Source organism: Mustela erminea, chromosome 14, assembly GCF_009829155.1.
Source record: "Mustela erminea isolate mMusErm1 chromosome 14, mMusErm1.Pri, whole genome shotgun sequence".
In the NCBI taxonomy this organism is placed as follows: domain Eukaryota; kingdom Metazoa; phylum Chordata; class Mammalia; order Carnivora; family Mustelidae; genus Mustela; species Mustela erminea.
The window spans coordinates 35,569,664-35,597,025 of NC_045627.1; the positions used below are offsets into that span (position 1 = coordinate 35,569,664).

Genomic DNA, 27,362 nt, shown 5'->3' on the forward strand with positions numbered 1-27,362 from the left:
CTCCTCTCAGTGTCATTTCCACACGGTGATCAAAAAGACACACTTGCCGCGTCTGCGCGTGCAAGAGCTTGCAAACTCCAGCAATCTAACATAAAGCACTGAAGACCACCACGTAAAGCAACAGGTCATTTAACAGGCCAGGGCTAGCGAGAATCAGCTGTTGCCAGCCTTTGTGGTTCCTCCCAGTCCGAGCTTTCAAGTCCGGGAGCGGTGAGCGGGGAATTCACCACCATCCCTCAGCAGGCGGAGCAGCCACTCCTCTTCGGGGACCACGTGGACTCCCGCCTCCCTGGGACTTTCTGCTTCCGCAGGAACTGCTTTGCTACCGGAAGTGACGAAGGTGGGCGCTCCAAACGGGTGGTACCGTCTCTTCCTTTCCACGCGGTGGACCTGACCGATCGGCCTCAATTGCTTGCGCTGAGCGATGCCGGGCAAACTCCTCAGTGACGCGGACTTGGACTCAGACACGGCCATGGAAAACGTGGAGGTACCGCGAAAGCAGGTGAGAGGTGCCACCGAGGGCCGCGGGACCCGGGACGCTGAGAGGAGCGGGGTACGGAAGCGGGGTGCGGTGCCGGGCTGGGAGCCCGTGGCGCGCACGCGGACCTGGCGCGTCCAGAGCCCAGCGTGGGGTCGACCGCCGGAGTGCCAGGGGGCCGTGCCCTCCGCGGGTGGGGGCCGAGCGAGCGGCCCCGGCGGTCTGGCGCTCCGCTGAGCGCCGCTCGCACGTGGTCCGGGAGTCTGAATGCCCAAAAGTCGGGCACTCAGATGTGCAGGCTCTGTGCAGCCTCGGGCCCCACGTTGCTGGCTCAGGAGGCCCTCACCTGATTCCGGGGGTGAGAGCGTGTGCGGAGGGAATTGCCGGTCAAGGTAGGGACTGAAGCTTTGGACTAGACATAGCCGCACTTCAGTTCCACCTGCACACGTGAGCGGCGTCTGCAGTGACGCTTGAGTAGTAAGGGAGGTACAGTTTTTTCCGGCCAGCAGCCTTTAGAACATGAAGTAGTCGCCTTAATGTCTACGGACCAGGTTTTCCGTGGAAATATAAAGATGTGTTGCTGTGCCGAGTGTACACCGTATTTTTGATAGAGGTCGGCGATGTGTAGTGGTCTTAAGTTACCTTGATCGCTGTCTACATCTTTACTGTTACTTCCTTAGTGATTCAACTTGTGACCAATTCTGTTATGAGATAAGGTCTGTCAGTGAGAGCAAAGATTGTCCCTGAACTCCTATGGTGCATAACTTAGAATTCCCTTTCCTTGGCTGTGCATGGGTCTTTTTTAAAAAATTTTTTTTAAAGATTTTATTTATATGTCAGAGAGAGGAGCGAGAGTGAGCACAGGCAGACAGAGTGGCAGGCAGAGGCAGAGGGAGAAGCAGGCTCCCTGCCAAGCAAGGAGCCCGATGTGGGACTCGATCCCAGGACGCTGGGATCATGACCTGAACCGAAGGCAGCTGCTTAACCAACTGAGCCACCCAGGCGTCCCTGCATGGGTCTTTTTGATGGAGAGCTTTTACAACAGCAATATTTTGGCGTTGTAGGAAGCGGGGGAGCACAGACTTGTCCCCACAGGTGGAGAGGTCCTGGTTACCTGCTCCGCTTCAGTGAAGATACTCAGTTGTGGGATGCTCAAGTGAAGAGGCACCTGGCCAAACCCCATTACATTCCAGAAGAGACCCCTGGGTTAGGGATGAAAAAACTGAAGTCTTGTGGGGAGACCAGATTATTTTTCAAATTTTGAAAGATGATGATGTGGGAAAGAGTACCCTCATTAATGATTTGAGAGCAGAAGTGGGGCCTGAAGTTTTAGGGGGCAGATTTTAGCTAAATGTAATAATCATCATACTTCTGGGATTGGCCTTTCATCAAGATTTCAACAGAGGCTACAGCACCTGTCTACTTAGTTTCCGTAGTATTAAGTAATTAACTTTCAATGAGTTAATTATGTTAAGTTAATTATGAAAAGTTGGAAAAAGTCAGACATTTCAGGTAGGAGTCCTGGGTTTGGTTTAGTTTGGAGGTTTCACCCATTCCATTTCCTTGTAATAATGCTTACCCTTCCCCCCTCCCTTTTTTTTTCTTTGAAATGTTCTTTTTTTTATTAACATGTAATATATTGTTTGTTTCAGGGGTACAAGCCTGTGGTTCCTCAGTCTTACACAATCCACAGTGCTTACCATAGCACATACCCTCCCCAGTGTCCAGCACCCAGCCACCCCTTCCCTCTCACCCCTCTCCCCTCCAGCAACCCTCAGTTTGTTTCCTGAGATTAAGAGTCTTTTATGGTTTGTCTCCTTCTCTGGTTTCATCTTGTTTCATTTTTCCCTCCCTTCCCCTATAATTCTCTGTCTCGTTTCTCAAATTCCTCATATCAATGAGAGCATATGATAATTGTCTTTCTCTGATTTTGCTTAGCATAATAGCCTCTAGTTCCATCCACATCATTGCAAATGGCAAGATTTCATTTTTTGATGGCTGCATAGTATTCCATTCTCTCTCTGTGTGTGTGTGTGTGTGTGTGTGTGTGTGTGTGTCTCACATCTTCTTTATCCATTCGTCCATTGATGGACATCTAGGCTCTTTCCAACGTTTGGCTATTATGGACATTGCTGCTGTAAATATTGGGGTGCATGTGCCCCTTCGGATCACTATGAAATTATGTCCTTTTTGATATATTTTTTTAAATTTTTTTTCAGTGTTCCAAAATTCATTGTTTATGCACCACACCCAGTGCTCCATGCAATATGTGCCCTCCATAATACCTACCACCAGGCTCACCCAACCCCCCACCCACCTCCCCTCCAAAACCCTCAGTTTGTTTCTCAGTCCACAGTCTCTCATGGTTTGTTTCCCCCCCTTCCAATTTCCCCCAACTCACTTCTCTCCATCTCCCAAGGTCCTCCGTATTATTCCTTATGCTCCACAAGTAAGTGAAACCATATGATAATTGACTCTCTCTGCTTGACTTATTTCACTCACATAATCTCTTCCAGTTCCGTCCATGTTGATAACAAAAGTTAGGTGACCGTCCTTTCTGATGGAGACATGTATTTATGGACCATCCTTTCTGATGGAGGCATTGTATTTATGGACCATATCTTCTTTATCCATTTGTGCATTAAAGGGCATCTTGGTTCTTTCCACAGTTTGGTGACTGGCCATTGCTGCTGTGAAGCCCCCCCCCCCCTTAAATTAGATACATCTCTTACACATGGAGTGATATATTGTGGAGTTTTATAGATTTTTGGTTCGTAAAGTGTCTGTAAATTCATTTGCACTTGTCAGATAACCAAGACAGGTATTAATGGATCCCTGTTTACCTGTACAGGAATTCTAGCAGAGAAAGAAATGTGTTGTCCATCTGTGGATGTATATGGCCTTAATACTCTATTAGAAATAAAATGTACTTGATCACTTTCTGTAGTCATAGATATGTAGTTTAGAGCCTTGAGGATCCCATGAGCCACCCCAAAATCCCCTGTGAAAGCTTGGCAAATTATTTAACTAACATGAATTGAATAGATAACAAGAGGCATTCTTTTCTAAGCTGATGAAATCATTGATATACATGGTACTTATTTCCAGATAGCTAAGAAATAGTACTAAAAAAAGCAGTGTTTTGACTTAATTTCAAGGTGAAAGTACAGATGTTGAAAAATGCCCCCAAATTGTGTTCTTCATAATTATGTGATCTTGAAATAATACAGAATTGATGTATCCTACAAATGTATACATGCTTTGCTCAGTAGTTTTATTTTCTTTATTAATTTTTTTAGAAAGGTAAAAAAGAGAAGCCAAAATCTAATAAGACTGAAGAGGCAACAGAAGTAAAGGAAGAAATTATTTCCCCCAAAGCTAAAAAAGTTAAAAAGAAAGCCGAGTCTAATGAGGTTGACTTGAGTTCTCCTAAATCCAAAAAGGCAAAAAAGAAAGAGGAGCCATCTCAGGATAACATGATTTCTCCTAAAACCAAAAGTGTGAAAAAACCAAAGGAGACTATCGAAAAGAAAGTTGTTTCTCCTAAAATCAAAAAGGCAGTAAAAAATGAAGAACCTTCTGAAGAAGAAATAGTTGCTCCTAAGCCCAAGAAGATGAAGAAAGAAAAGGAAATGAATGGAGAAATTAGAGAGAAAAGCCCCAAACTGAAGAATGGATTCCCTCATTCTGGACCCGTCTCCAACTCCAGTGAAACCCCAGGGGAAGAAAGTAACAGTGAAGTAGAGCAGGTAGGTTGTATTTTAGTGTGTAGAATGTATCTTTCATTATTGTTTCAGATAAGTAAGTAGGTAATTGCTACTGGTTTTATTTAAAAGTGGGAGAGGGAGGGGCGCCTGGGTGGCTCAGTGGGTTAAATAAAGCCTCTGCCTTCGGCTCAGGTCATGATCCCAGGGTCCTGGGATGGGCTTCCAGCTCTCTGCTCAGCAGGGAGCCTGCTTCCCCCCCCTCTCTCTGCCTGCATCTCTGCCTACTTGTGATCTCTGTCAAATAAATAAATAAAATCTTAAAAAAAAAAAAAAAGTGGGTGAGGAATGCTTGGCTGTCTTAGTCAGTGGGGCATGCAACTCTTGATCTCCACTCCTTTTGGTTTTTGTTTTTTAAGATTTTACTTATTTTTATTTTCGAGGGAGAGAGAGTGAGTGTGTGCTAGCAGCGGTGGGGAGGAGCAGAAGGAGAGGGAGAGAGAATCTCAACCACTTTGACCCACTTATAAATATTAAATATTTTTACACTTTCATAATCCATCATATAAATGTTTAGAAATCACTTAATTCTGCTATTGGACATTTAGATTTTTTACTTTCAAATAATGCCACAGTGACTACTTTGTCATAAATGTTTGTTCCTTATTTTCTGTGGATGGATGTGGAAGATGTGGCTGTGGAAAAGAGTTAATGACCTGTGCAGCAGTACAGTAGTCCCCCCTGATCTGACGTCTTGCTTTCCTGGGTTTCAGTTTCTTTTTTTTTTCTTTTCTCTTCTTCCCTTTCCCTTTTTTTTCCTTTTGAAGATTTTATTTATGTTAGAGAGAGAGATACAGAAAAAGCTTGAGCGGGGTTGGGGGGTTGCAGAGGGAGAGAGAGAATCTCAAGCCAACTCCGTGGTGAGCACATAGCGGAGGAGGGCTCCATCTCCTGCGATCCATCCTGAGATCATGACCTGAGCTGAGATCAAGGTCGGATGCTCAACCAACTGAGCTACCCAGGCGCCCGCTCTCCAGGGTTTCCGTTACTTCCTGTCACCGTGTTCAGGAGCAGATGGTTCTCTTCCTGACACACTGTCAGAAAAGGTTAATAGTGCCTGCCACGGCATGGTGATGCCTGTGTCATCCACCCCACTTCATCTCATCACTTAGGCATTTTATCCGCTCTCATCATCCCAAGAAGGGTGAATGTTGCACAGGAAGATACTTTGAGAGGAAGAGGGACCACAGTCACATAATTTTTATTATGGTATATTGTTATAATTGTTCTATTACTATTGTTTCTAGTCTCTTACTGTGCCTAATTTATAAACTTATCATGGGTATGTATACGAGGACATATGAAGAAGCATATGAGAATTTGTTACCAGCTGTCTTTCTATTAAAGAATGGCCAAAGGAAAAGGTGTCCCAATTCATCCTTCTTTGTTGCTTATATTTGCTGTCCTGTTAAAAACTAAGCAAATTTACCCTATTTTGAAAAAAACTCTGCCCCCAGTGTGGGGCTCAGACTCATGACCCTGAGATCAAAAGTCACATGCTCTATCCACTGACCCAGCCAGGAGCCCCTGACCAAGCTTAAAATAACTGAAATCAATCTGTTCCTGAAAATAGTAATCAGACTAGACATAATAGAAAAACAACAGAAATCTCTGAAACATTTGTAAAGCAAGCTGTGTATTTGTAAATAATCTATGGGTCAAAAAGGATATCTGAAGGGAAATGGAAAAATACAGAGATTTTAAAAATACTTTTTAGTTATTTATTTGAGAGAGATAGAGGGGGAGAGAGAGAGAGAGAGAGCCCAGGTGAACACCAGCAGGTGAGCTGCTGAGGGAGAGGGAGAAAGGGGAAAAACATGCTCCTGGCGGAGCAGGGAGCCCAACACAGGGCTCCACCCCAGGATCCCACATACATAATTGTTCTATTATTATTGTTGTTAGTCTCTTATTGTGCCTAATTTATACATTTATCATGGGTATGTATAGGAAAAAACATAGTATATATAAAGGTTCCGTACTCCTCTGACGGTTTCAGGGGTCTTAGAACAAATCCCCTGTGGATAAGGGGTTGGGGGATACTCTATATTGTTGCTGTGGGTTGGCAACGGAATAGTTCTTGGTTGAGACTGAATCTGCCTTCACTACCCACACGTAGTATATGTACAGTATATATTTGTTACAGATTTTCTTTCCTTAGGGTTTTACAGATTATATTTCCTTTTTGGATCTTGATTTACCTACCAGAGTTTCTGTGCATTTTTGGTTGACTTGCAGCAGATGTTTTAGAACTTGGTTCTTTTGTTTCTTTCTCAGAAGGCTTCTCAATGATTACCTGTAGGTGTGAAGTTACTGATTTCTTTCTGTGGCCCTTTCCTTGATAGGAAGTACCTGTGGAACAAAAAGAAGGAGCTTTCTCTAATTTTCCCATATCTGAACAGACTATTAAACTTCTCAAAGGTAATATTTTTGGGAATATTGTATAATTGTACTCCACTGTTTTTGTTGAGATAAAGGACAATATATGCAATCGTACAATGCAGTAGATATGTATATACAGTGTAGGACTGTACTAATGATGGCTTTGCTGCCCCCCCCCTTTTTTTTTTTTTAAGATTTTTATTTATTTGAGAGAGAGAAAGTGAGAGAGCACTAGTGGAGGGGGAGGAATAGAGGGAGAGGGAGAAACAGATTCCCCACTGAGCAGGGAACCCCGATAATGTGGGGCTCTGATGCAGACTCAGTTTCAGGACTCTGGGATCATCACCTGAGCCAAAGACAGACGCTTAACCAACTAAGCCACCCAGGCTCCCCTCCTTACTGCCTCTTAAATAGGTGATTCAATTTTATTCAAACCAGTATGTGTATTCAGAGATGTGAGGACTAATTGTACTGGTGCAAGTATATGGTTCCTGCCATGTTCATATTTTCTTTTTATCCTCTCCCACTTGGTGAGACATCTCTTCATGATACCAGCCTTGCCCAGCACTCAGCCTGGCAGTGTGCCCGTGACTGAGCTAGTCAGTCACAGACGCTTGAGTAGGTGTTTCCTGAATCAGGTGTGGCATAGTCTGGACTGCAGAGCACCTGATCTGGGGGTTTCTCTTGACCTACGGATGAGATTCATGACAAGTGACTAAACTCTTAAAATAATATTTACTCTAATTTGGTGCTTTAAAGTTTGTTGATATTCTTTAGTCCAGCAGATTCTTCACTACCAGAATGCGTTGGAACCTGACTTTGTAGATTTTTATTTTATTTTATTGATTTTTTTCTTTTCTTTTTTTTTTTTTAAAGATTTTATTTACTTATTTGACAGACAGAGATCACAAGAGAGGCAGAGGCAGGCAGAGAGAGAGGAGGAAGCAGGCTCCCCGCTGAGCAGAGAGCCCGAGGTGGGGCTCGATCCCAGGACCCCGGGATCATGACCCAAGCCGAAGGCAGCGGCTTAACCACTGAGCCACCCAGGCACCCCTGATTTTTTTTCTTTAAATATTTTATTTTTTTGACAGAGACAGACACAGCAAGAGAGGGAACACAAGCAGGGTGAGAGGGAGAGGGAGAGGCAGGCTTCCCGTTGAGCAGAGAGCCCGATGGGGGGCTCGATCCCAGGACCCTGGGATCATGACCCAGGCCGAAGGCAGACACTTCATGACTGAGCCACTGAGATGCCCCTGACTTTGTAGATATTGAGCAGAAGGTAGAATTCCTTAATTCTGCAGGACCAGAAGCATGGCCGGGATTTTAAGAACTGTAGTGTCAGCTAACATGATTAATTTGTTCACAGCCCGTGGGGTGACCTTCCTGTTTCCTATACAAGCAAAGACATTTCACCATGTCTATAGTGGAAAAGACTTAATTGCACAGGCACGGACAGGAACTGGGAAGACATTCTCTTTTGCCATCCCTTTGGTTGAGAAGCTTCAGGGAGAACTGCAAGACCGGAAAAGAGGCCGTGCCCCTCAGGTAACTTTCTTTAACATAGACCCCAGGCTCCATATCTGCACAGGAGAAAAACCTTTTAGGCATTGCTTTCATCATATACTATAGTTTTTAATTGGGTTCTCCTTAAAGTCTTTATTTTTATCTGTTACAGATTTTTATTTGAAGTTAAAGCAGTATCGTTCTTTTAAGATTTTTGGCCACAAACCCTATATATTTAAATACTATAATCTGCCCCATGGTTGTGATCACCTGTATTATTAATCCTCATTGTGTTCCCTTTAAACTATTAGATGTCCCTGGGGCTTACGGGTTTGCTCAGGTGTCTTTGACCATTTTTACCTAGATGGTGAAAGCAGTTTTAGTAGAGAGGCATACTCAAAGGAGGCATAGTAGAAGGAGGTAGTAGAAGGTAGGAGGTAGTAGAAGGAGGCATACTCAAAGAGGTGAAGAGGCCAAACTTCCTTGTCAGGATGGTACTTGTTGGGTTCATTTCTGGAGAACCTGGCATTTGGCAAACCTTAACCTCACTGAAATGCCTATGTGTTCCTCTTGGTTATGGGTTTGTGCACTTGACTTTCAGGTCCCGCCTCACTTGTTTACTGGCCTGCCACCCTTCATTCATTCATTGCTTATTTCTATAAACAAATGCAGCATTAAACAAATGAATTATTCCAGCTTGGCACATAGTGGGTATTCAGTAAATACCTGTTGGATGAATTATCTGATGAATCTGTGAATATTCTGAAATCATACTTGATTCATGCTGCTACCATACTTAAAGATCTGTAGTAGTTTCATATTGTGTGTCCTGTTGGGTCAAACTCAGACTGCTCTGGGATTCAAAGCTCCTCACCATTTTGCTCCTGCCTTAACTCGTCTTTGTTCTACTTTCAGTTTACTGTAGTGTAAAGGTTCAGTCTATTGGTTTTGGAGCCCAACTGTCTGATTTTAAGTCTAGGTTTTGCTTCTTAGCTTTTTGGTTCAAAATCTTTTGTGTGTTTATTGTAGGTACAGTTGTACAATACAATTGTAGGTGGGTCAGTAACTTGTGAGAATTAAGTGAGAATAATGCATAGTAAGCATTTAATAGAGCCTGAGATGGTAAAAGCTCAAAGAATAGTTAAGGTTGTTATTATCAGCAGTGTTACTCCTTGCTCAAGTTTTTTCTTTCCTGCAATGCTATTTAAGTAGTAGCAGCTCCAGAAAACTCCCCAGTCCCTTGGGCCTGCTCTGTGCAACCCTTCTGGAGCATGGCATGCTGGGGCCCTATGTCCCTTGAGGTTGGTAGGATCACAGACTTTTCTTCTGAGTGGATTTGTCAGGGACTGTATTACATTTATGATCCTTCCCCACACAAAGTACATTGCAAAGCATATAATAGATTTTTTAAAATACTTGGTAGGATGAGTTGAGCCTTCTGGTCAGTTCCAGATTTGTGAAGAACTACTGCATAGTACTTTGAATTCAATAATTAGGTTTTCCTTTCCAGGTGCTGGTTCTTGCACCCACGAGGGAGTTGGCAAATCAAGTAAGCAGAGACTTCAGTGACATCACAAGAAAGCTGGCAGTGGCTTGTTTTTATGGTGGAACTCCCTATGGAGGTCAGAGTAAGTAAATCCAAAAGTGAGGGAAGGAAAAATACCAACCTTGGTTGGATTTCTCAGACCTCGACATCTGGCTTTCCGTGGTTTAGTCATTTTTCTTTGTCATTGTTTAAAGATGGTCCAGAACACGGTCATACACGATGATGTGTCAGATCCCACATATAGATACTTGGATTTTTGTATTACTTACCTATGTTTATCTAAAGGCCATAAAGATCTGTTACTGAACCTAAGAGGATAGAGTCCATTTGGGCCCTTGGCACTAGAAAGTCACGATTCAGAGTTACTCTTTTTATCTGTCAAGGACGGTGAATCTGCCTCTTCTGGGGTCTTTGTTTCTTTCTTGCTGTAGGTGGGCCTTCTTTCTTCTGGGCCCAGGGGCCAAATGTTGCAATACAGGCTTCTATTGTAGGACTCCATTACTTAACCAATTCAAGACCTTGAAACTTCATTATGTAGAGCAGATAAATAATTTCAGGAAAGCACTTAAGGCATTAAAAATGTTGCAGTTGCCACGTAAAGCTCATGGTTTTTTCTTCTCAGCTTTGGTTATGTGAACTGGGCTTTGGCATCAGGAAAGTCTATGTTTGAATCTAGCCTCTGCTCACAGTGTAATTTTAAGTTCAAGGTGCTTGATTTTTCTGCACTTGCTCATGTGAAAAAACAAGGTTACTAAACTCATCCGGTAATGGTGTTGAGAGGTTGAATTAGCTAATGTATATAGAGTACCCAGTGTACCCCCTGGACTGTAAGGACAATTCAACAAAAAGCTGCGTCATTATCCTCTCACCTATAATGACAGTATAATGATATATATAATGATATATATAATAATAATATGTAATGTTATATATTAATATATAATTAATATAAATACACACACACACACACACACACACACATATATATATATATAATGATATCATGATACTGGACTCCATTTTCCTGAACATCTCTAGACCTTCTGGAAATACTTGCCCTTCTGCCTGGTCTCATTCTCTCCATACCTGCTTACCTTATATAAAGTTCTTTAAGATCCTCGTTCTCACTTTGTTTGTGAAACCTTGGCACTTTCCACCACCAGGGAAGTAATTTCTTTCCTGGTGCTTCCATCCTGCACCCCGTCTTTTTCTGTTATGTCACACAATTCACTGGACTGTCACTTCTTACCTCTTCCCCCTAGATTATCTTGAGTTTCTCCTTGAGTATCTTTATCTTTGATACTTAGCATATTACCTTGTGTTTTTGGTTAATAAGTATTTTAGAATAAAAATGTATTTAACTGGTACCCCGGACTAATAAAAGGACTTAAAAACCCAGCATGTTTTATCATTGATGTTCTTTATAGTTGAACGCATGCGGAATGGGATTGATATCCTGGTTGGGACCCCAGGTCGAATCAAAGACCACCTACAGAATGGCAAGCTGGATCTCACCAAACTTAAGCATGTTGTCCTGGATGAAGTTGACCAGATGCTGGATATGGGGTTTGCTGATCAAGTGGAAGAGATTTTAAGTGTGGCATACAAGAAAGGTAAGCTCCAAATTCAGGGAGCTGCTGGAAGGGCTTAGAGGAAGAACGGTGATTAAGCAGGCTTCTAAATGTTAAATGAAACCTTAAGTTGGGGAGTGACTTATTTTATTTTGGAAAACTTAAAGTTTTAAAAAATCATGATTTATGACATATCTATAATGGGGACAATTTGGGAAAGTAAGAGAAGAAAAATTTCATATCTGCTAGTTGGTGTGCTTTGCTTTTGGTTTCTTTATTCCTGACTTTGTACTATCGTACATATGTGTGTATGTTAATTTTAATCTTACTGTGCATATAAAAATTTGGCATTAACACTCTCATGAAGAGGTTGTGCCATGATTTAATTCCATGTATATATTTTAATTTTGAGAGGATACAGATAATTCTGCGTACAGATGTTTTTATGCATATAGCATCCTTCACATCTCCGTATTTGGAATTTGTTCTTTAGGATGGGTGTCCAGTAATGGAATTACTGAGTTTAAAGGTATAAATAGTTCGTGCTTCTCAATGTACATGGTTAATTTGCTCTCCAAAGGATTCTATCTACTTAAACCACCATTTGAAATATATGAAAATGCAGTATTATTCAAAGAGCAAACTAAAAAAAAGGGGGGGGGGTAGAGGAGCTTTTTAGTACCTGACCTTAAAGAATGAATAGGCCGAAACTCTAAAGACTGAGGAGCTGCTAGAGAGTATAGATGAGTATAGAATCTATTCTGGTGTTTATTGTAGGATGTTTGCTTAGTGATCTAAACTGGATGGTTACTGGGTTTGATGAACAGGTGTTTTCCAGTTATATCTCATAATAGACAGATTTCCCTCATTGTGCATGAAGGCCAATGGTCAGGAAGCAAAATTACTCTAAAGTACCTTTGGTGTTTCAAGTCTCCTTCACATCAATGACTTGGGCAGTATTTCTTTGCCCATTAGGACTCTCTATGTCTTTCATTTTTATGTCCTCAATGCTTGGTGTGGCCTCCCATGGTCGCTCTAGCATGTTGATGGACTCTGGAAGAACTGGGTGAGGTGGAATATGGGTAGGCTGATTCGGGTTATTCATACTGACTTTTTCCCTCCAAAGATTCAGAAGACAATCCCCAAACATTGCTTTTTTCTGCCACTTGCCCTCATTGGGTATATAATGTTGCTAAGAAATACATGAAATCTACATATGAACAGGTGGACCTGATTGGTAAAAAGACCCAGAAAACGGCAATAACTGTGGAGGTGAGTGATTCATTCAGCTGCTAGAGTTAGTAATAAACTGTATGTCATGTTTTCCCTGTGTGATGGTATTAGGACTGGCAAATATACACTGGTTTCCAGATAAATACTAAATCCACGTGAAGAGCCAAGTAAAGATCTGTTTCTGTTTGAGTTGTATGTGGTATGTGTGTTTTCTAAATTTCATAATCTGATGGTCTGCCTTCAGAATCTTTTGGAATCTGTATCTGTCTGAATTATGTAAGTAAAAAGAAATTACACCTAGAACTTAAACACTCTGAGGGCAGCAGAGAAATCTAATACTTTGTGTTAAAGGATCCATAGCATAAAATTCCTTTCATCCAAGTAATAGACAGACCTACAGGCTAACAGACTAATCACATTTTTAAGTGGAGAAAAGGAAAAACATTCAGAAATTTTTCCCTTGCCAGTTATTTGGTTTCCTGTAGGAATCAAGGGAATGATGTTTCTTTTTCTTCATTTTCCTAGTTAGTTCAGAAAATGGAGGAACCAGGAGCTCCTTGGTGTCTCAGTCCGTTGAGTACCCAACTCGTTGATCTTAGGGTCATGGGTTCAGGCCCTGTGCTGGGCTCTGTGTTAGGCATGGAGCCTACTTAAAAGAGAAAGAGAAACGAAGGACGGAAGGGAAGGAGGGAGGGAAAAGAAAGGAAATAGAGAAACCAGAGAAAGGGAAAAAACTCTCTGCTTTTTCTTTTCTCTAAGATTTATTTGTTAGAGTGAGTGAGATTATGGGCAGAGTGGGGGAAAGAGAAGGAGAGAGACTTCATGCTGTGGGCTGAGCCCATTGTGGAGCTCGATCTCACAACCCTGAGATCATGAACTGAGCCAAAACCAAGAGAGAGACTCTTAAAGGAGTCCCACCCCACCTTTTAAAAAGACTGACTTTAGAGAGAGAGAGAGAGAGAGACGGCTCTCTGTCTCAGTGGTTTGTGTGTGCTTGTGTGTGTTGTCCCTGCACGGTGGTGGCAGTGGTCTGCTCTAGTTAGGCTTAAACAATTGCTTCTAGCCCCAGTAGCATTGAGCGGGTGATTTCAGGGTCCAGATAGGCGTCACTAAACACATCTTTTTTCCCTCTCTCATAAGCATCTGGCTATTAAGTGCCACTGGACTCAAAGGGCAGCAGTTATTGGGGACGTGATCCGAGTATATAGTGGTTTTCAGGGGCGCACTATCATCTTCTGCGAAACCAAGAAAGAAGCCCAGGAGTTGTCACAGAATGTGGCCATAAAGCAGGTTGGTTCTTCCCCTCCCTTTCCTTTAGGGAGGAAGCCTCTTTCAACTGATAGGCCCTGTTTACATGTTAGAGCTTACCTGATCAGTCGGTCTCCTCACAGGTGAGGAAAGGGTGGCTCACACCCAAGGCTACATGGGCAAAGTAGGTTTGATCACTCTTGTCTGGCATCCTTCATCTAGTAAGTATGCCTGGACATTGATTTAATGACCATGGAGTGGGAAAAAAATTTGAGGTTTGTCCATGTCAGGGACATGTTTTTCCCTTTGCTGTATTTTCAGTGGAAGTATCACCAAAATATAAATATCAAATATCTTTACAGGCCTGATGTGTGATGCTAATAGGTCCTGTATTGTTGCTTCTGGTGTTCTTAGGCCAGTTTCTTTCTTTGGCAGGATGCCCAGTCATTACATGGAGATATTCCTCAGAAGCAGAGAGAAATCACTTTGAAAGGCTTTAGAAATGGTGATTTTGGAGTTCTGGTTGCAACCAATGTTGCCGCTCGCGGGTTAGACATCCCTGAGGTTGATCTGGTTGTACAGAGTTCTCCACCAAAGGTAAGTGTTCTGTACTACAATTTTACTGTGTTTTGGGGTACTAAAACAAAGAGGAGGCTGTATCACTTACTTTCATGTGGTGAGTGATAGCTGTCTCTTGAGTGCTGGGATGCTACAGTGATTTTCAGAACCAGTCTCTTCTGAGGTCCTTCCCTCAGAACTGACTGTTGAGTGGAAGCATGGCCAGTGGCCACAGGTTGGAAAGATGGTTGCTGGTTGGAGGGAGTTTTGGTAGGCTCACATAGTGAGTGTTTGAGTGGACTTTGAAGATGGGTAGGGCTTAGGCAGGGTGGGGATAGGATAAACTCATGAGCTAGAGGATAGCGAAAGGAAAGAAAGGCCTGGGGTTAATAGTCTCCATGGTTAGAACTGCTTGGCTTTGTGGGTGATGGGAACTCTGAGGGAGGGCCCTGAAGCATGAGTTACGTGGTGAGGACAGTGCTTCGTGTTGATAAATGTTGGTCTGAAGGAGCCTGTTCTGTTCCTGTCACTTCCAACATGAGGATCCCCACAAATTGGCAGATTCCTCAAGATTAAAAGGTTGTTTACAATGATAGAGAAAAGTAACCTGATTACTCTGGAGGCTCCAGTTCTTACAAAGACAGTGCAATGGGTTTGTGACACAGATGCTGTTTAAAGGAGCCTCTCGAGCTGTGCTGTCCGGTACAATGACCACAGCCACGTTAGCGGTCAGGCTCTGGGTATTGTCGGAATTGACGTGTGCTTGAGGTAGAAAGTACACGTTGGACTTTTTTTATGTTTTAAACTTTCTATTATGTACACTGGATTTTGAGGACTTAAAAAAAAATGTAAAATATCTCAGTGATAAGCTGTTTCCTCTAGATAGCATGCTGAGGTGATACAACTTGGAGATATATTAAGTTATTGATTGAAACTTCTAGCTGATTACTAGAAAATTGAAGATTGAAATGACATGTGTGGTTCTGTAGCATAGCACTATGTAGATGCCTTTTGCAGTTTTGCCCATAGGTTAGGGACCTCTGCTACAGAGATTTTAAAAATTGTGACAATTTTTACTTTAGCAATGCGAGGGAACCACCATACTTGCCTCTGCATAGACCACTCAGGTCTTTGTCTTTTTTTGTTCAGTATCACTCATGTATTTTACTTCAATAGGACGTGGAGTCCTACATTCATCGTTCTGGGAGGACAGGAAGAGCTGGAAGGACGGGGATTTGCATCTGCTTTTATCAGCACAAGGAAGAATATCAGTTAGCACAAGTGGAGCAAAAAGCGGTAAAACTATTTTCTTAGCCTTCTTTCAGCAAATGTTGAATTGAATTCTAAAGTCAATCTTTAATTGTTTTTTTAATTCAGTTTACATTAACTTTAAATTGTATGTATTTCTAGCATGTGGCCATAACTGAAAACTTGTAGGTGCAATTGTTGTTGTTGTTGTTTTTCTTTTTAAAGATTTTATTTATTTATTTGAGAGAGAGTGAAATTGCACGAGGGTAGGAGGGGCAGGCAGAGGGAGAGGCAGACTCCCATGCAGGACTCGATCCCAGGACTATGACCTGAGCCGAAGGCAGTCACTTAACCAGCTGAGCCACCCAGGCGCATGCATGTTGTTTTTTATACACTGTCCTACAATATAAAGCACATTTTGAAACAGGTTTGCATTAGAAAGCAGTGGTTCTGTTTTCTCATATTTACAATTACATAGGCTATTTTTATGTTTGAAGGCAGTTTTTAGACAATGATAACGTGAACACACCCCAGATAGTTTAAATGCAGATTAAGGGGTTATAGGAATTGCTTAAAAACCAAAAGGATAGGGACACTTGAGTGGCTCATTCTGTTAAGTCCCGGACTCAGGATTTCGGCTCAGGTCATGATCTCTGGGTCCTGGTAGTAAGTCTGGTGTTGGGCTCAGTGGTGAGTCTGCTTCAGGATTCTCCCTCCCTCTCCCTTTACCTCTTTGCCCCCCTTATCAAATAAATAAATAAATAAATCTTTAAAACAAAAACAAAAAAACCAAAAGGATAAATTTAAAATGGGAGAGAGGAGACTGATTTTTCTGACAGATTAAGCTCTCCTCTTCCCCTTGAGCTGACTGTACTTGGTGACTTGCTAAAGGAGCAGGAGGCTGGCACTTAACTTTGCAGAAGGCAGGCAAGCACTCCCCGGCTAGGGTGATTGTGGTTATATTAACATCAGGGATAAGCATATGCCTTGAGAATGATGTGATGAGATCGCATTTGCCTCTGGTTTTCTTCCCTCAAACCCATAATCTCAGTCTAAGCATGCAAAAAACCAGAGACAGCCTCACAGTGAGGGACAACATTTTTCAAAATACCTGACCAGCTGTCCTTAAGATCAGCACTCCTTAAAACTGTCACAGGGCATGAAAAATAAGAAAAGGCCCAAACTGCCACAGATCAGTGGAGACTGAGCACACATGATACCTGATGTTGTGGTGTCACTGGAACAGAAAAAGGACATTAATAGGAAAGCTAGTGATATATGAATGAACTCTGGAATTCAGTTAATAGTGAGGTGGCCGTGTTGGTTTCTTAGCTATGACAAATGTACTGTAGTAGTAATAATAGGGAGACTCTGTGTGTAGTGTACAGGAACTCAGTGGAGTAATACCTTTGCAACTCTTCTATAAATCTAAAACTGTTCTAAGATAAAAAAGTTTATCTTTTTGTTTTTTTAAAGTTTATCTTTTAAATGTGTAATAAGTGTATATTAAAAAATTGGGGGATTTAATCTCAATGGAAACAGTTGATGGCCAGATTGTACATTAAACTATGGCTCATTTTTTTGTAGGGAATTAAATTTAAGCGAATAGGGGTTCCTTCTGCAACAGAGATAATAAAAGCTTCCAGCAAAGATGCCATCAGGTACGTTTCCCACTACTGCCGTGGTCTATGGTAGGACTTACTCCATTTATTGCCTGACTTTGTACAGTAATGAGATTCAGTCTTTTGGATTTTATTTTATTTATTTCTCAAAATTATTTACAACCTACTTGTTATACAAATACTCACACTGTGCTCAAGTAAAATTCTACAAAATAAAAATCCTAACTTGTACTCATCCCTACCCAGTCCTGCCCACCAGAGGAAACCACTACTGATAGTTGGGTTTGTCTGGGCATTTTAAGGAAGTGTACATTAGATATGGCGTGGGTGCTTCCCACGTGGAGGGAGAGTTTAGGGCCAGAGATTATATTCCACGTTGTCATTGTTCTAGTCCCCCATGGTAGGAACGAGTTGATTATTTTTTTAAGGTATCGCTGGTTGGTGAAGATTAGGTTAACTAGCAGTGTTTGTCATTGGCATTGGGGGCAAGAGAACTATTTGGTGAGATTGTGCTACAAGTTGAAGGATAGTTGTTTAGCATCTCTGGCTGTATAGTATATTCTGGAGGGGGTGTGTGGGCTTGGTATTATGAAAACCAGAAGGTGCTGACTATATTCCAGTGTTTCCAGCTGGTGACCTACATTCCCTGCTTAAGAACCACTGAGTCTGAGCATCACTTTTCAACTATTTTCCATAACTATTATAAATATGTGTAATGCTTATCTTAAAAAATAGGGGGAGGGGCACCTGGGTGGCTTGGTCCGTTAAGCAGCACACTCTTCTTTTAATTTTTATTTTATTTTTTCAGTTTTCCACGATTCATTGTTTATGCACCACACCCAGTGTTCCATGCAATTCATGTCCTCCTTAATACCCACCACCAGGCTCACCCATCCCCCACCACCCTTCTAAAACCCTGTTTTTTTCTCAGAGTTGTGCAGTCTCTCATGGTTCATCTTCCCCTTTGATTCCTCTTCACTTTTCCTTTCCTTCTCTTAATGTCCTCCGTGTTACTCCTTATGCTCCACAAGTAAGTGAAACCGTATGGTAATTGACTTTCTCTGCTTGACTTATTTCACTCAGCATAATTTCCTCCAGTCCTGTCCATGTTGATGCAAAAGATGGGTGTTCATCCTTTCTGATGGAGGCGTACTATTCCATTCTATATGCAGACTGTATCTTCTTTATCCATTTGTCTGTTGAAGGGCATCTTGGCTCTTTCCACAGTTTGGCGACTGTGGCCATTGCTGCTATGAACACTGGGATACAGATGGCCCTTCTTTTCACTACATCTGTATCTTTGGGGTAAATACCCAGTGGTGCAGTTGCAGGGTCATCGGGTAGCTCTGTTTTTAATTTCTTAAGGGATCTCCACACTGTTTTTCAAGGTGGCTGCACCAACTTGGATCCCACCAACAGTGTAAGAGGGTTCCCCTTTCTCCACATCCTCTCTTAATCTCTGCTTGGGTGTTGATCTCAGGGTCATGAGTTCAGGCCCTGCATTGGGCTCTGCACTGGGCATAGAAATGGGGGAGTTTATGATTAGAGGAAATGCTAGACATTGGCATATTAATTAGTAGCTCAAGAAAGGTCTCCAAAGGAGAATAATATAACTCAGTAATTTTCAAGTTTATTTTCACATGGCCTATTTATTTATTTAGTTAAAAATATTTTATTTATTTATTTTGACAGAGAGAAGAGACACAGCCACAGAGGGAACACAAGCAGGGGGAGTGGGAAAGGTAGAAGCAGACTCCCCACTGAGCAGGAAGCCCAATGTGGGACTTGATCCCAGGACTCTGGGATCTTGACCCAAGCTGAAGGCAGATGCTTAACAACTGAGCCACCCGGGCGTCCCTCACATGGCCTATTTAAATAATTCTGTAGACAGGATTCCTTGTACACTAGATAAGGAAATTTGGGGTTAGGTGGCCAGGAAGGAGAAAAGAGACAAATGCCAAAAGATGTCTTGTAGAGGGGCAGCCCTTCCAAAAGAGGCTGCCTCATGTGGCCTTGTTTATCCTTGTCCTGGATGACCTCCTTTGAAGATGTGACATTTATTATCACCAAGATAATAGTGACTCTCTAACAAATGTGTATTCTCATAAAAAGTTCATATCATTTTTAATGTGATTTGGAAGTCTTTTTTCCTTTTATTTCAGAATGGAAATAGCTGTAGTGTTTTCTGATTCTAAAAGGAATACATGCTTATTGTAAGAAATGTTCAACATTTATTTAAAAACACTCTCAGTGGCAGCATGGACTGACTTCTGTTGTATCTGTTCCATGGTTTATTTAATCAGTCCATATCGATGCACATTTTATGCTCTGTATTACAATTAACACTAGTGAACATCCTCTTCTCTTATTTTCTTGGGATGAAACTTTGTTTTTTGATAGTAAAGTCAGATTAGACATAATCAAAGGAGTGGATTTATTTGTACAGAAATGTGATGATTCTGTCTGTACCTCGCATGAAAATGACATGTTAGAGATCTGAAAGATTTGAAAGTTACTGGTTTATCTTGAAATGCTGTTGCCTTGAAAATGCAATCTGTCCACTTCTCCTTTCTCTTAACAAATACACTCAATCACACCATAGGCTTTTGGATTCTGTGCCTCCCACTGCCATCAGTCACTTCAAGCAATCAGCAGAGAAACTGATAGAGGAGAAGGGAGCTGTGGAAGCCTTGGCAGCAGCTCTGGCCCATATTTCAGGAGCCACATCGGTAGACCAGCGCTCTCTGATCAACTCAGACGCAGTAAGACTTCCTGTCAAACTCTGACCCTTGGTATTTTAAGTGTGAGCAGGGTTTGAATGGGTTCAGTTAGACATCTCAATTTTAGCTTTTGTATGAAGATAGATGTATGTAAACAAATCCCATAAAGATAGAAAGTAGATTCGTAGTTTTCAGTGTCTCAGTTAAAGAGAATGACATTGAGTGTGGATGGGCATGTGGTTTCTTTTTGGGGTAAAGAAATATTTTGGAATTCTAGATAGTGATAATGGTTGAAACCTTGTAAATATACTAAAAATCCCTGAACTGTATACTTCAAAATGGTGAATGTTATGGTATGTGGATTACATGTCAGTGTTTTTAATCCTGAAAGAAAAACCCCAACCATATAAACACATAAATGCATATGATACATTTAGCCAATCTCCCTAGAAACTTAGAAAGAGAAATGATTTTTTCCTTAAATGAAATTTTTGAGATAATTTTAAGTTTACGTGTAGTTTTAAGAGATAACAGAGAGAGGAGATCCCTTTTACACTTTGCCTAGTTTCCCCCTCATAGTAACATCTTGCAAAGCTATAATATCACAGCTGGGTTGGTACTAACATTGACACAATGCATCCATTTTATTGTGATTTCCCCAGTTTTACTGGTACTAATTTGTGTGTATGTGTCCGTGGAGGGGAGGTATAGGCTTTTAGGAATAACTTTTCTGGAAATATTTTAGAAACATGAGGATACTTTTTTTTATCAGTTATGTTTGTTTTTGAGACTGATTTTTGTTCTCCTTTCTTCTGTAAGGGCTTTGTGACCATGATCTTACGATGCTCAATTGAAATGCCAAACATTAGTTATGCTTGGAAAGAGCTTAAAGAGCAGCTGAGTGAGGATATTGATTCCAAAGTGAAAGGAATGGTTTTTCTCAAAGGAAAGCAGGTAAGGAACGTTGGGTCCTCTGTTGTGACTTTGCTTTGGTTCAGTAGCTTAATGTGGTTGATAAAGCACTGAATGGAGGCTTCTCCCTGTTCTGTGAGCGTGCTGCATCTTTCTGCTGTCTAGATAGTCTTCTCTGGGCATGTCATCCATGACCTTCAGTTGCCACTAAGTCACTGACAGCTACCCCATCTGTATCTCTACCCTGACCTATGCACAGCGTGCCGGACATGAATATCCAGCTGCTTCCGTGATGATTTCTACCCAGCAGGGGTTATTGGGCAACTGAAAGTTATTCAAAATCGAATGCAATGCAAAATCTTTAATTCAAAGCTGAAATTTAAAATCTTGCTTTCCGAACCTGATGTTCTTTCTTTCGAGTCCTGCTCTCAGTTAGTAGTATGCATAAGCACAGCAGTTCCCAAACATTTTGGTATCCTGACCCCTTTAGGTGCTTAATAAATGTTGGGGATGCCAAAAAGCTTTTGTTTTTGTGGGTTATATCTATTAATGTTTACAGTATCAGAAATTAAAACTGGAGCTCTAAAACCTAAACCTGAGTCCGTAGGGCATGCCTTTATTGAGCTAAATCTTACCTTGCTGTGCTTGCTTTCTGACTGAGAGCCTCAAGAACACTCTGATGTACTCATGGGCAAAAACAATATTCTAGTTATTGTGGTACTCCAGTGAGTGCCTGGTGTTAAATACTTAGTAACTATATGAAGGGGTGCTTGGCTGGCTCAGTTGGTAAAGCATGCGATTCTTGATCTTAGGGTCGTTAGTTCAAGCCCCACTTTGGGTGTAGATATAATAAATAAATAAACTTAAAAAAATAGATGAATGAAGAATCCCACTAATTGCAAAATCTATCAGTATCTCATGTTACCTGGGGTTATAATTGGTTAGAAATGAGGTGTTCCTCACAAAATATTTTAACTAAAGGCAACCAGCTGGGAGGAGTGCCTGTGACATGCAGGGTAGTTCAGTTACATTTGTGAAAACCAAGAAATAGGATCTCCTTAATTGGAGGGGATGGCACTGCTACTGTCCTATAAAGTGTTTTAACTTTTTTTTTTTTTTAAGATTTTTTTGGCGGGGGAGGGGGAGGAAGTGGCACCTGGGTGGCTCAAGTCAGTTAAGAGTCTGCATTTGGCCACAGGTCATGATCCTGAAGTCCCAGGATTGAGTCCCACATCAGGCTCCCTACTCAGTAGGGGTCACTTCTCCCTCTGCCCTTCACCCTGCTTATGGTCTCTCTCTCAAATAAAATTTTTTTTTTTTTTTGAGAGAGAGCATGAGTTGGGGGAGAGGAAGAGGGAGAAGGAGACTCCCCACTGAGCAGGGAGCCAGATGTGGGACTTGATCTCGGGACCGCAGGATCATGGGCTGAGCCAAAGGCAGACACCTGACTGACTGAGCCACCCAGATGCCCCTAGTTTTTTAAAAAAACTTTTCTAGGGGCGCCTGGGTGACTCAGTGGGTTAAAGTCTCTGCCTTCAGCTCAGGTCATGATCTCAGGGTCCTGGGATCAAGCCCCGCATTGGGCTCTCTGCTCAGCGGGGAGCCTGCTTCCTCCTCTCTCTACCTGCTTCTCCGCCTACTTGTGATCTCCGTCTCTCAAATAAATAAATAAATAATCTTTAAAAAATAAAAAAAATAAAAAAATTTTTTATAGCAGGATGAATTGTGAAAAACTAGAAAAGTAACAATAGAAGATAATTATTTGGGGGCTCCTGGGTAGCTCAGTCGGTTAAGTGTCCAGCTCTTGGTTTCAGCTTTGATCATGATCTCAGGGTCATGAGATCAAGCCCCACACTGGGCTCAGAGCTGGGTGTAGAGCCTGCTTAAGATTCTCTCTCTCCTTCACCCATTCCCCCCTCCCTCCCTTTCTCTTAAAAAAAATCATTTATTTTTCTACTTTTAGTAGGTCATCCTAAAGATATTTTCTTATGGAAGGCAGAGTATTTTAATGTAGACCATTGGTTTTGGAGCCATACTGACCAGATTTTTAAAACCCGCTCTGCTTATGAGCTGGGGACCTTTGATAAGTCAGCCTTTCCAAACCTCTGTTTCCTCAGCTCTAAAACGTAGCTAATAGCTGCTTGAGGAATTAGCAAAGTGTGATAGCCAAGAATGATTTCTGGTCAGTTCTGAGTCATTTTGAGTCCTTTTTTGAGGATATTTGAGTCCCAGATATCCTTGGGTTTTTGCTGTTGTGCCTTTGGGAGGTATAATTTATTGGTCTTATTCTAAAGTTTATCAAAAATTAATACTGGGAGTCTTTGTTTCTGATTTTTAATGTTAATACCTGTTTTTTTGGAATATCACTTAATGTACATATACAGTTCTGGTGAAAGGCTGGGTTAACTTGCATTTGTTTGATTTTTAGGGTGTTTGCTTTGATGTCCCTACTGCAGCAGTAACAGAAATACAGGTATTCTTATCTCTTGGATTTTGAATATTTAAATTGTAAAATGTTCATTACTGGGGCACCTGGGTGGTTCTCTTGACTTGGGCTTGGGTCATGATCTTGGGCTCCTGGGCTTGAGCCCGTGTAAGGCTCTGAGCTCAGAGTCTGCTTGGGATTCTTTCCCTTCCCCCCTCCCCTTGGTCATGTTCTTTCTCAAAAGAAAAAGAGGGAGAGAAAGAAAAAGAGGGAGAGAGGGAGGGAAGGAAGATCTTTTTTAGAAAATGTGTTCATTGCTGAAAATACAGAATAATGGAAAGAGAAACAACAGCTCTAGTCCCTTTTCTAAAAGACAATTAAAATTCATGAATTTTAGTATTTTTTCTCCTAGCCTTTGTACTCTGATAGTTTTCTTATTCAGCCTGCCTTTTCCTTCTTTCCTTTCTGGTGCACAACATCTAGCTTTTTTTCCCTGTGTTGTATGAGGTTTACATAGACATTTTTTAAATTCCTAGATCTTCATTCAGTACTGCTGTGAGAAATGGGTTTATATATAGTTTATTTGCATGTTTTACTCTCTTATTGATAGCTGTGGATACCCGGGAGTAATTGAATTGAATAAATGATACAGTGATGAAGGTACCTCTCATAGGGAAACTCTTTTACACTGCCAGGACTGGCTTTCAGGCCATGAAGGTGGTATTTTTTCTAACCAGTGACCTTTTAAATACTTAGGTTATCAGTCAGGTTTTTCTTTAGAGAAAAAGCAAAAAAAAAAAAAGGGTTTTCTGTTGTTGTTTTTTTTATAACTGAATTCAGTAAAAGAGCAGGTAAAAAAAGACAATCGTCTCTCTGCAGGAAAAATGGCATGATTCACGGCGCTGGCAGCTCTCAGTGGCCACGGAACAGCCAGAGCTGGAAGGACCACGGGAAGGATACCGAGGCTTCCGAGGGCAGCGAGAAGGCAGTCGAGGGTTCCGGGGACAGCGGGAAGGCAGTCGCTTTAGAGGACAGCGAGAAGGAAACAGAAACTTCAGGGGACAGCGGGAAGGAAATCGAGGCTTCAGAGGACAGCGATCAGGAGGTGGCAACAAAAGTAACAGATCCCAAAACAAGGGCCAGAAGCGGAGTTTCAGTAAAGCATTCGGACAGTAATTTGAAGTAGAGGATTTATGCAGCAACATGGAACTGAACATTCATTTTCCTACAAGGTGAAAAGCACATGGGTTTCCTTCCTGACCACTTGCCTTGTCCCCATCTCTCCCAGAGAGACAAGCTTTGTGGAAATTATTTCATCTGATGATAATCTCTTATAATGATTGCAACTTCTGTATCAGGTTTCTTTTTTGAAAAGGTGTATGAATTCATTACATTTTTATTCTGATACATTGTCTCTAGATTATAAGATAAAAATCAAGCATGTGTTGGCCCATATTTTTAAGTTGACCGTCCCTATACTTAAATGGTGTCCTTCCCTGGATACCTGTGGGGAAGGCTGCAGTCTCTGGAAAGGGGTTGTGCGCAGTCTAGCCTTGGCTCTGTAATTGGCATTCCTCAGCCCCCTGCCTGCCAGTGACTCAGTGTTCCTGTAGCCTGTCTTCGGAGAATTAGTCCTGAGCCATGTTTGGGGCAAGGTTTCAAACTTAGCTGGTAAGTAATGCATTTTATGGCAGCACATGCTCTAAGTTTGGAGGATGGTGATACATTTGATGGGAGACATATAGGTTAGCCATCCTTATGTATGTTTTGATATATTTTTAACTTAATGTAAGGTGTGATTCATGCTTTGGTGAATTCTTCACAGCTTTTATCTATTTACATATATATATATATAATATTTTAATAAAAAGCAAGTGTCTTTAAGGAATTCCAACTGTACTAAGAAGGCTCCAGAACTTTCTTTGTAAGTAAAGAGGCTGAATAATATAGGCACTAGATGACAAGGTACTCCACTTCCTATTGGAAGCTTAACATTATTTACCGAGAAGGAATTAAGGGAGTTGGGGGGGCCGAGATTTGCATCGCTGACAAGAGTCAGGAAACCACCGAAAATGTTTTTCACCTGTGAGAAGGAAACCTACATCTCTGAGAGCAAAGAGAGGAGCAAGTGAAGACACATGATAAAGCATTCTTTTCCTGTTTAAAATAGCAGGTCATTAACGTTTCTAGAGATTAACTTCTAATGGGTAAACAGGGGTTCTAGGTAGAATGACCCAGTGTGGTTTCTCAGAGGCCTAGTTCCTATAACCACTGTATAGGACCTGTTTCTGTAAGACTGCTATTCCATTGAAAGGTTTTAGCCGCTTGGAGACTTCCTTTTAGGACAATCTCTATATGGTTATTTTAAGTTGTTGCTTTGAGGGAACTGAAGAATTTAATACAGCCACTTGCCATGTAACTCCGAGTTCTCAAATATTACTTCCTCCAAACTTCTGCACAGTGCAGGAGCTCAAGAATGGCATTGTTTTCTTGCCTTAATTCCTAGAAATTCTGTACTGAGAATCTCAGGAAATAAGCTGATAGGAGAAGTTAAAATACATGGCTGGTCCTGTTTTCATTTGATTACATTTGAACAATTGAAATCTTTTTAAGCCCTGGTTTCTCTCCCTGGATCGGGTTTTTTTAAACCTAACTCTATGTGACCTTTGCAGTAACGCATTCAATAGCCAGCTCAGCTCTCTGATGCTTGAGGCGGCGTGTCCTTACTCGGGACTTCAGTTCTGTCCCTCGGTCCTGGGACGTTTCTCTGTTTTCAGAAATTCTCTTGGCTTTATTTTCTTGATCAACTTGTCCATTTTACCACTTTTTCCTCCCACTCCTCTTGGCTTCCTATCAAGCCACAAGGATTCAGGAGAAGTTGATGACTGACCACTCCCATGCTGTGTAGATGATAATTTATTAGATTCCGGTTTTGCTCAAGTACTGAGAATATTTTAATAACAACCAAAATATTTCAGTTTGGATAGGAATGGATACCTTATCAAGGAGATAAGGTATGGTACCTGTCTTTTAGGAAGGAGCAGTTAAAACCTTGATGTGGATTATGGATTAGCCTACAGAAAAATATTCAGGCAGAAATCGAGATTAAGGGGAAGATTCATGAGAATTTCATTTCATACAAAGAATACATGGATGTTTCATTAAGTGAAGCTTAACTTTCTCCTGGATCCTGGAATCCACACCATACTTAATAAATCTATAATCCCACAATTACTTGATTTTAATGGGCTTGTTAGGCTAGCCTGGGAAGTGCGGTTTTTACTATTTTCTACAAAGAAAATATTTTCCAATGTATCAAACTCAATGAACTTTTAAAATCCGATCCATTTTTACATTGGAGCTATCTGTGCAACAGTTTCTTTACAATTGTACATAAAATGCTTTTTCTGTAAAATTGAGTTAATGTATAAAATACTGCTTTATGCCAGAATAAAGATATTAGTATTTCCTAGTATGCTTTTGGTGGCTTTTTTCCTAAAATTGAGACTTATTGTGAAAGAAAATTTTTTTAACGACTTTATTTATTTATTTGACAGACAAAGAGACAGAGAGGGAACACAAGCACTGGGAGTGGGGGAGGGAGAAGCAGGCCTCCCACTGAGCAGGGAGCCCGATACAGGACTCAATCCCAGGACCCTGGGAACATGACATGAGCTGAAGGCAGACGCTTAATGACTGAGCCACCCAGGTGCCCCTGACATTCTTAAGAGTAATTAAATTATGAGTGTAAAAATCCAAACAGGAGAAAAAGTTAATAGTCACTACATATCTAACCTTTTTTGTGAGCATCTCTTCCAAGAATTCATTTAAAAATTTGAATCATTCAGTTTTGTGAATTGCTTTTTCCTTGTCTACATGTGCATGCTTTTCAGTAAGTACAGATCTTAAAACATTTTTGATGACTACATTTATGATGACTGCTACTATGGGATCCTATAGTATGGGTATGCCACTTTCTATTTATTTAAGATTTTATTTATTTATTTGACAGAAATCACAAGTAGGCATAGAGGAAGGCAGAGAGAGTGGGGGAAGCAGGCTCCTTGCTGAGCAGAGAGCCCGACAGGGCTGGATCCCAGGACCCTGAGATCATGACCTGAGCTGAAGGCAGAGGTTTAACCCTCTGAGCCACCC

At 41.4% G+C, this 27,362-nt stretch overlaps 1 protein-coding gene across 1 annotated transcript; it reads left to right on the forward strand.

Annotated features, from left to right (window-relative positions):
- Nucleotides 1–332: 332 nt before the first annotated feature.
- DDX21 (DExD-box helicase 21) lies at nt 333–26,682 on the forward strand. Its single transcript, XM_032313690.1, has 15 exons — nt 333–502; nt 3,778–4,227; nt 6,585–6,660; nt 7,988–8,166; nt 9,635–9,752; nt 11,098–11,283; nt 12,368–12,513; nt 13,615–13,764; nt 14,158–14,319; nt 15,457–15,576; nt 17,116–17,189; nt 19,753–19,912; nt 20,690–20,824; nt 23,211–23,255; nt 24,087–26,682. The coding sequence occupies exons 1-15, from the start codon at nt 425–427 to the stop codon at nt 24,381–24,383; spliced, it is 2,376 nt and encodes a 791-aa protein (XP_032169581.1). The 5' UTR covers nt 333–424; the 3' UTR covers nt 24,384–26,682.
- The last annotated feature ends 680 nt before the right edge of the window (nt 26,683–27,362 follow it).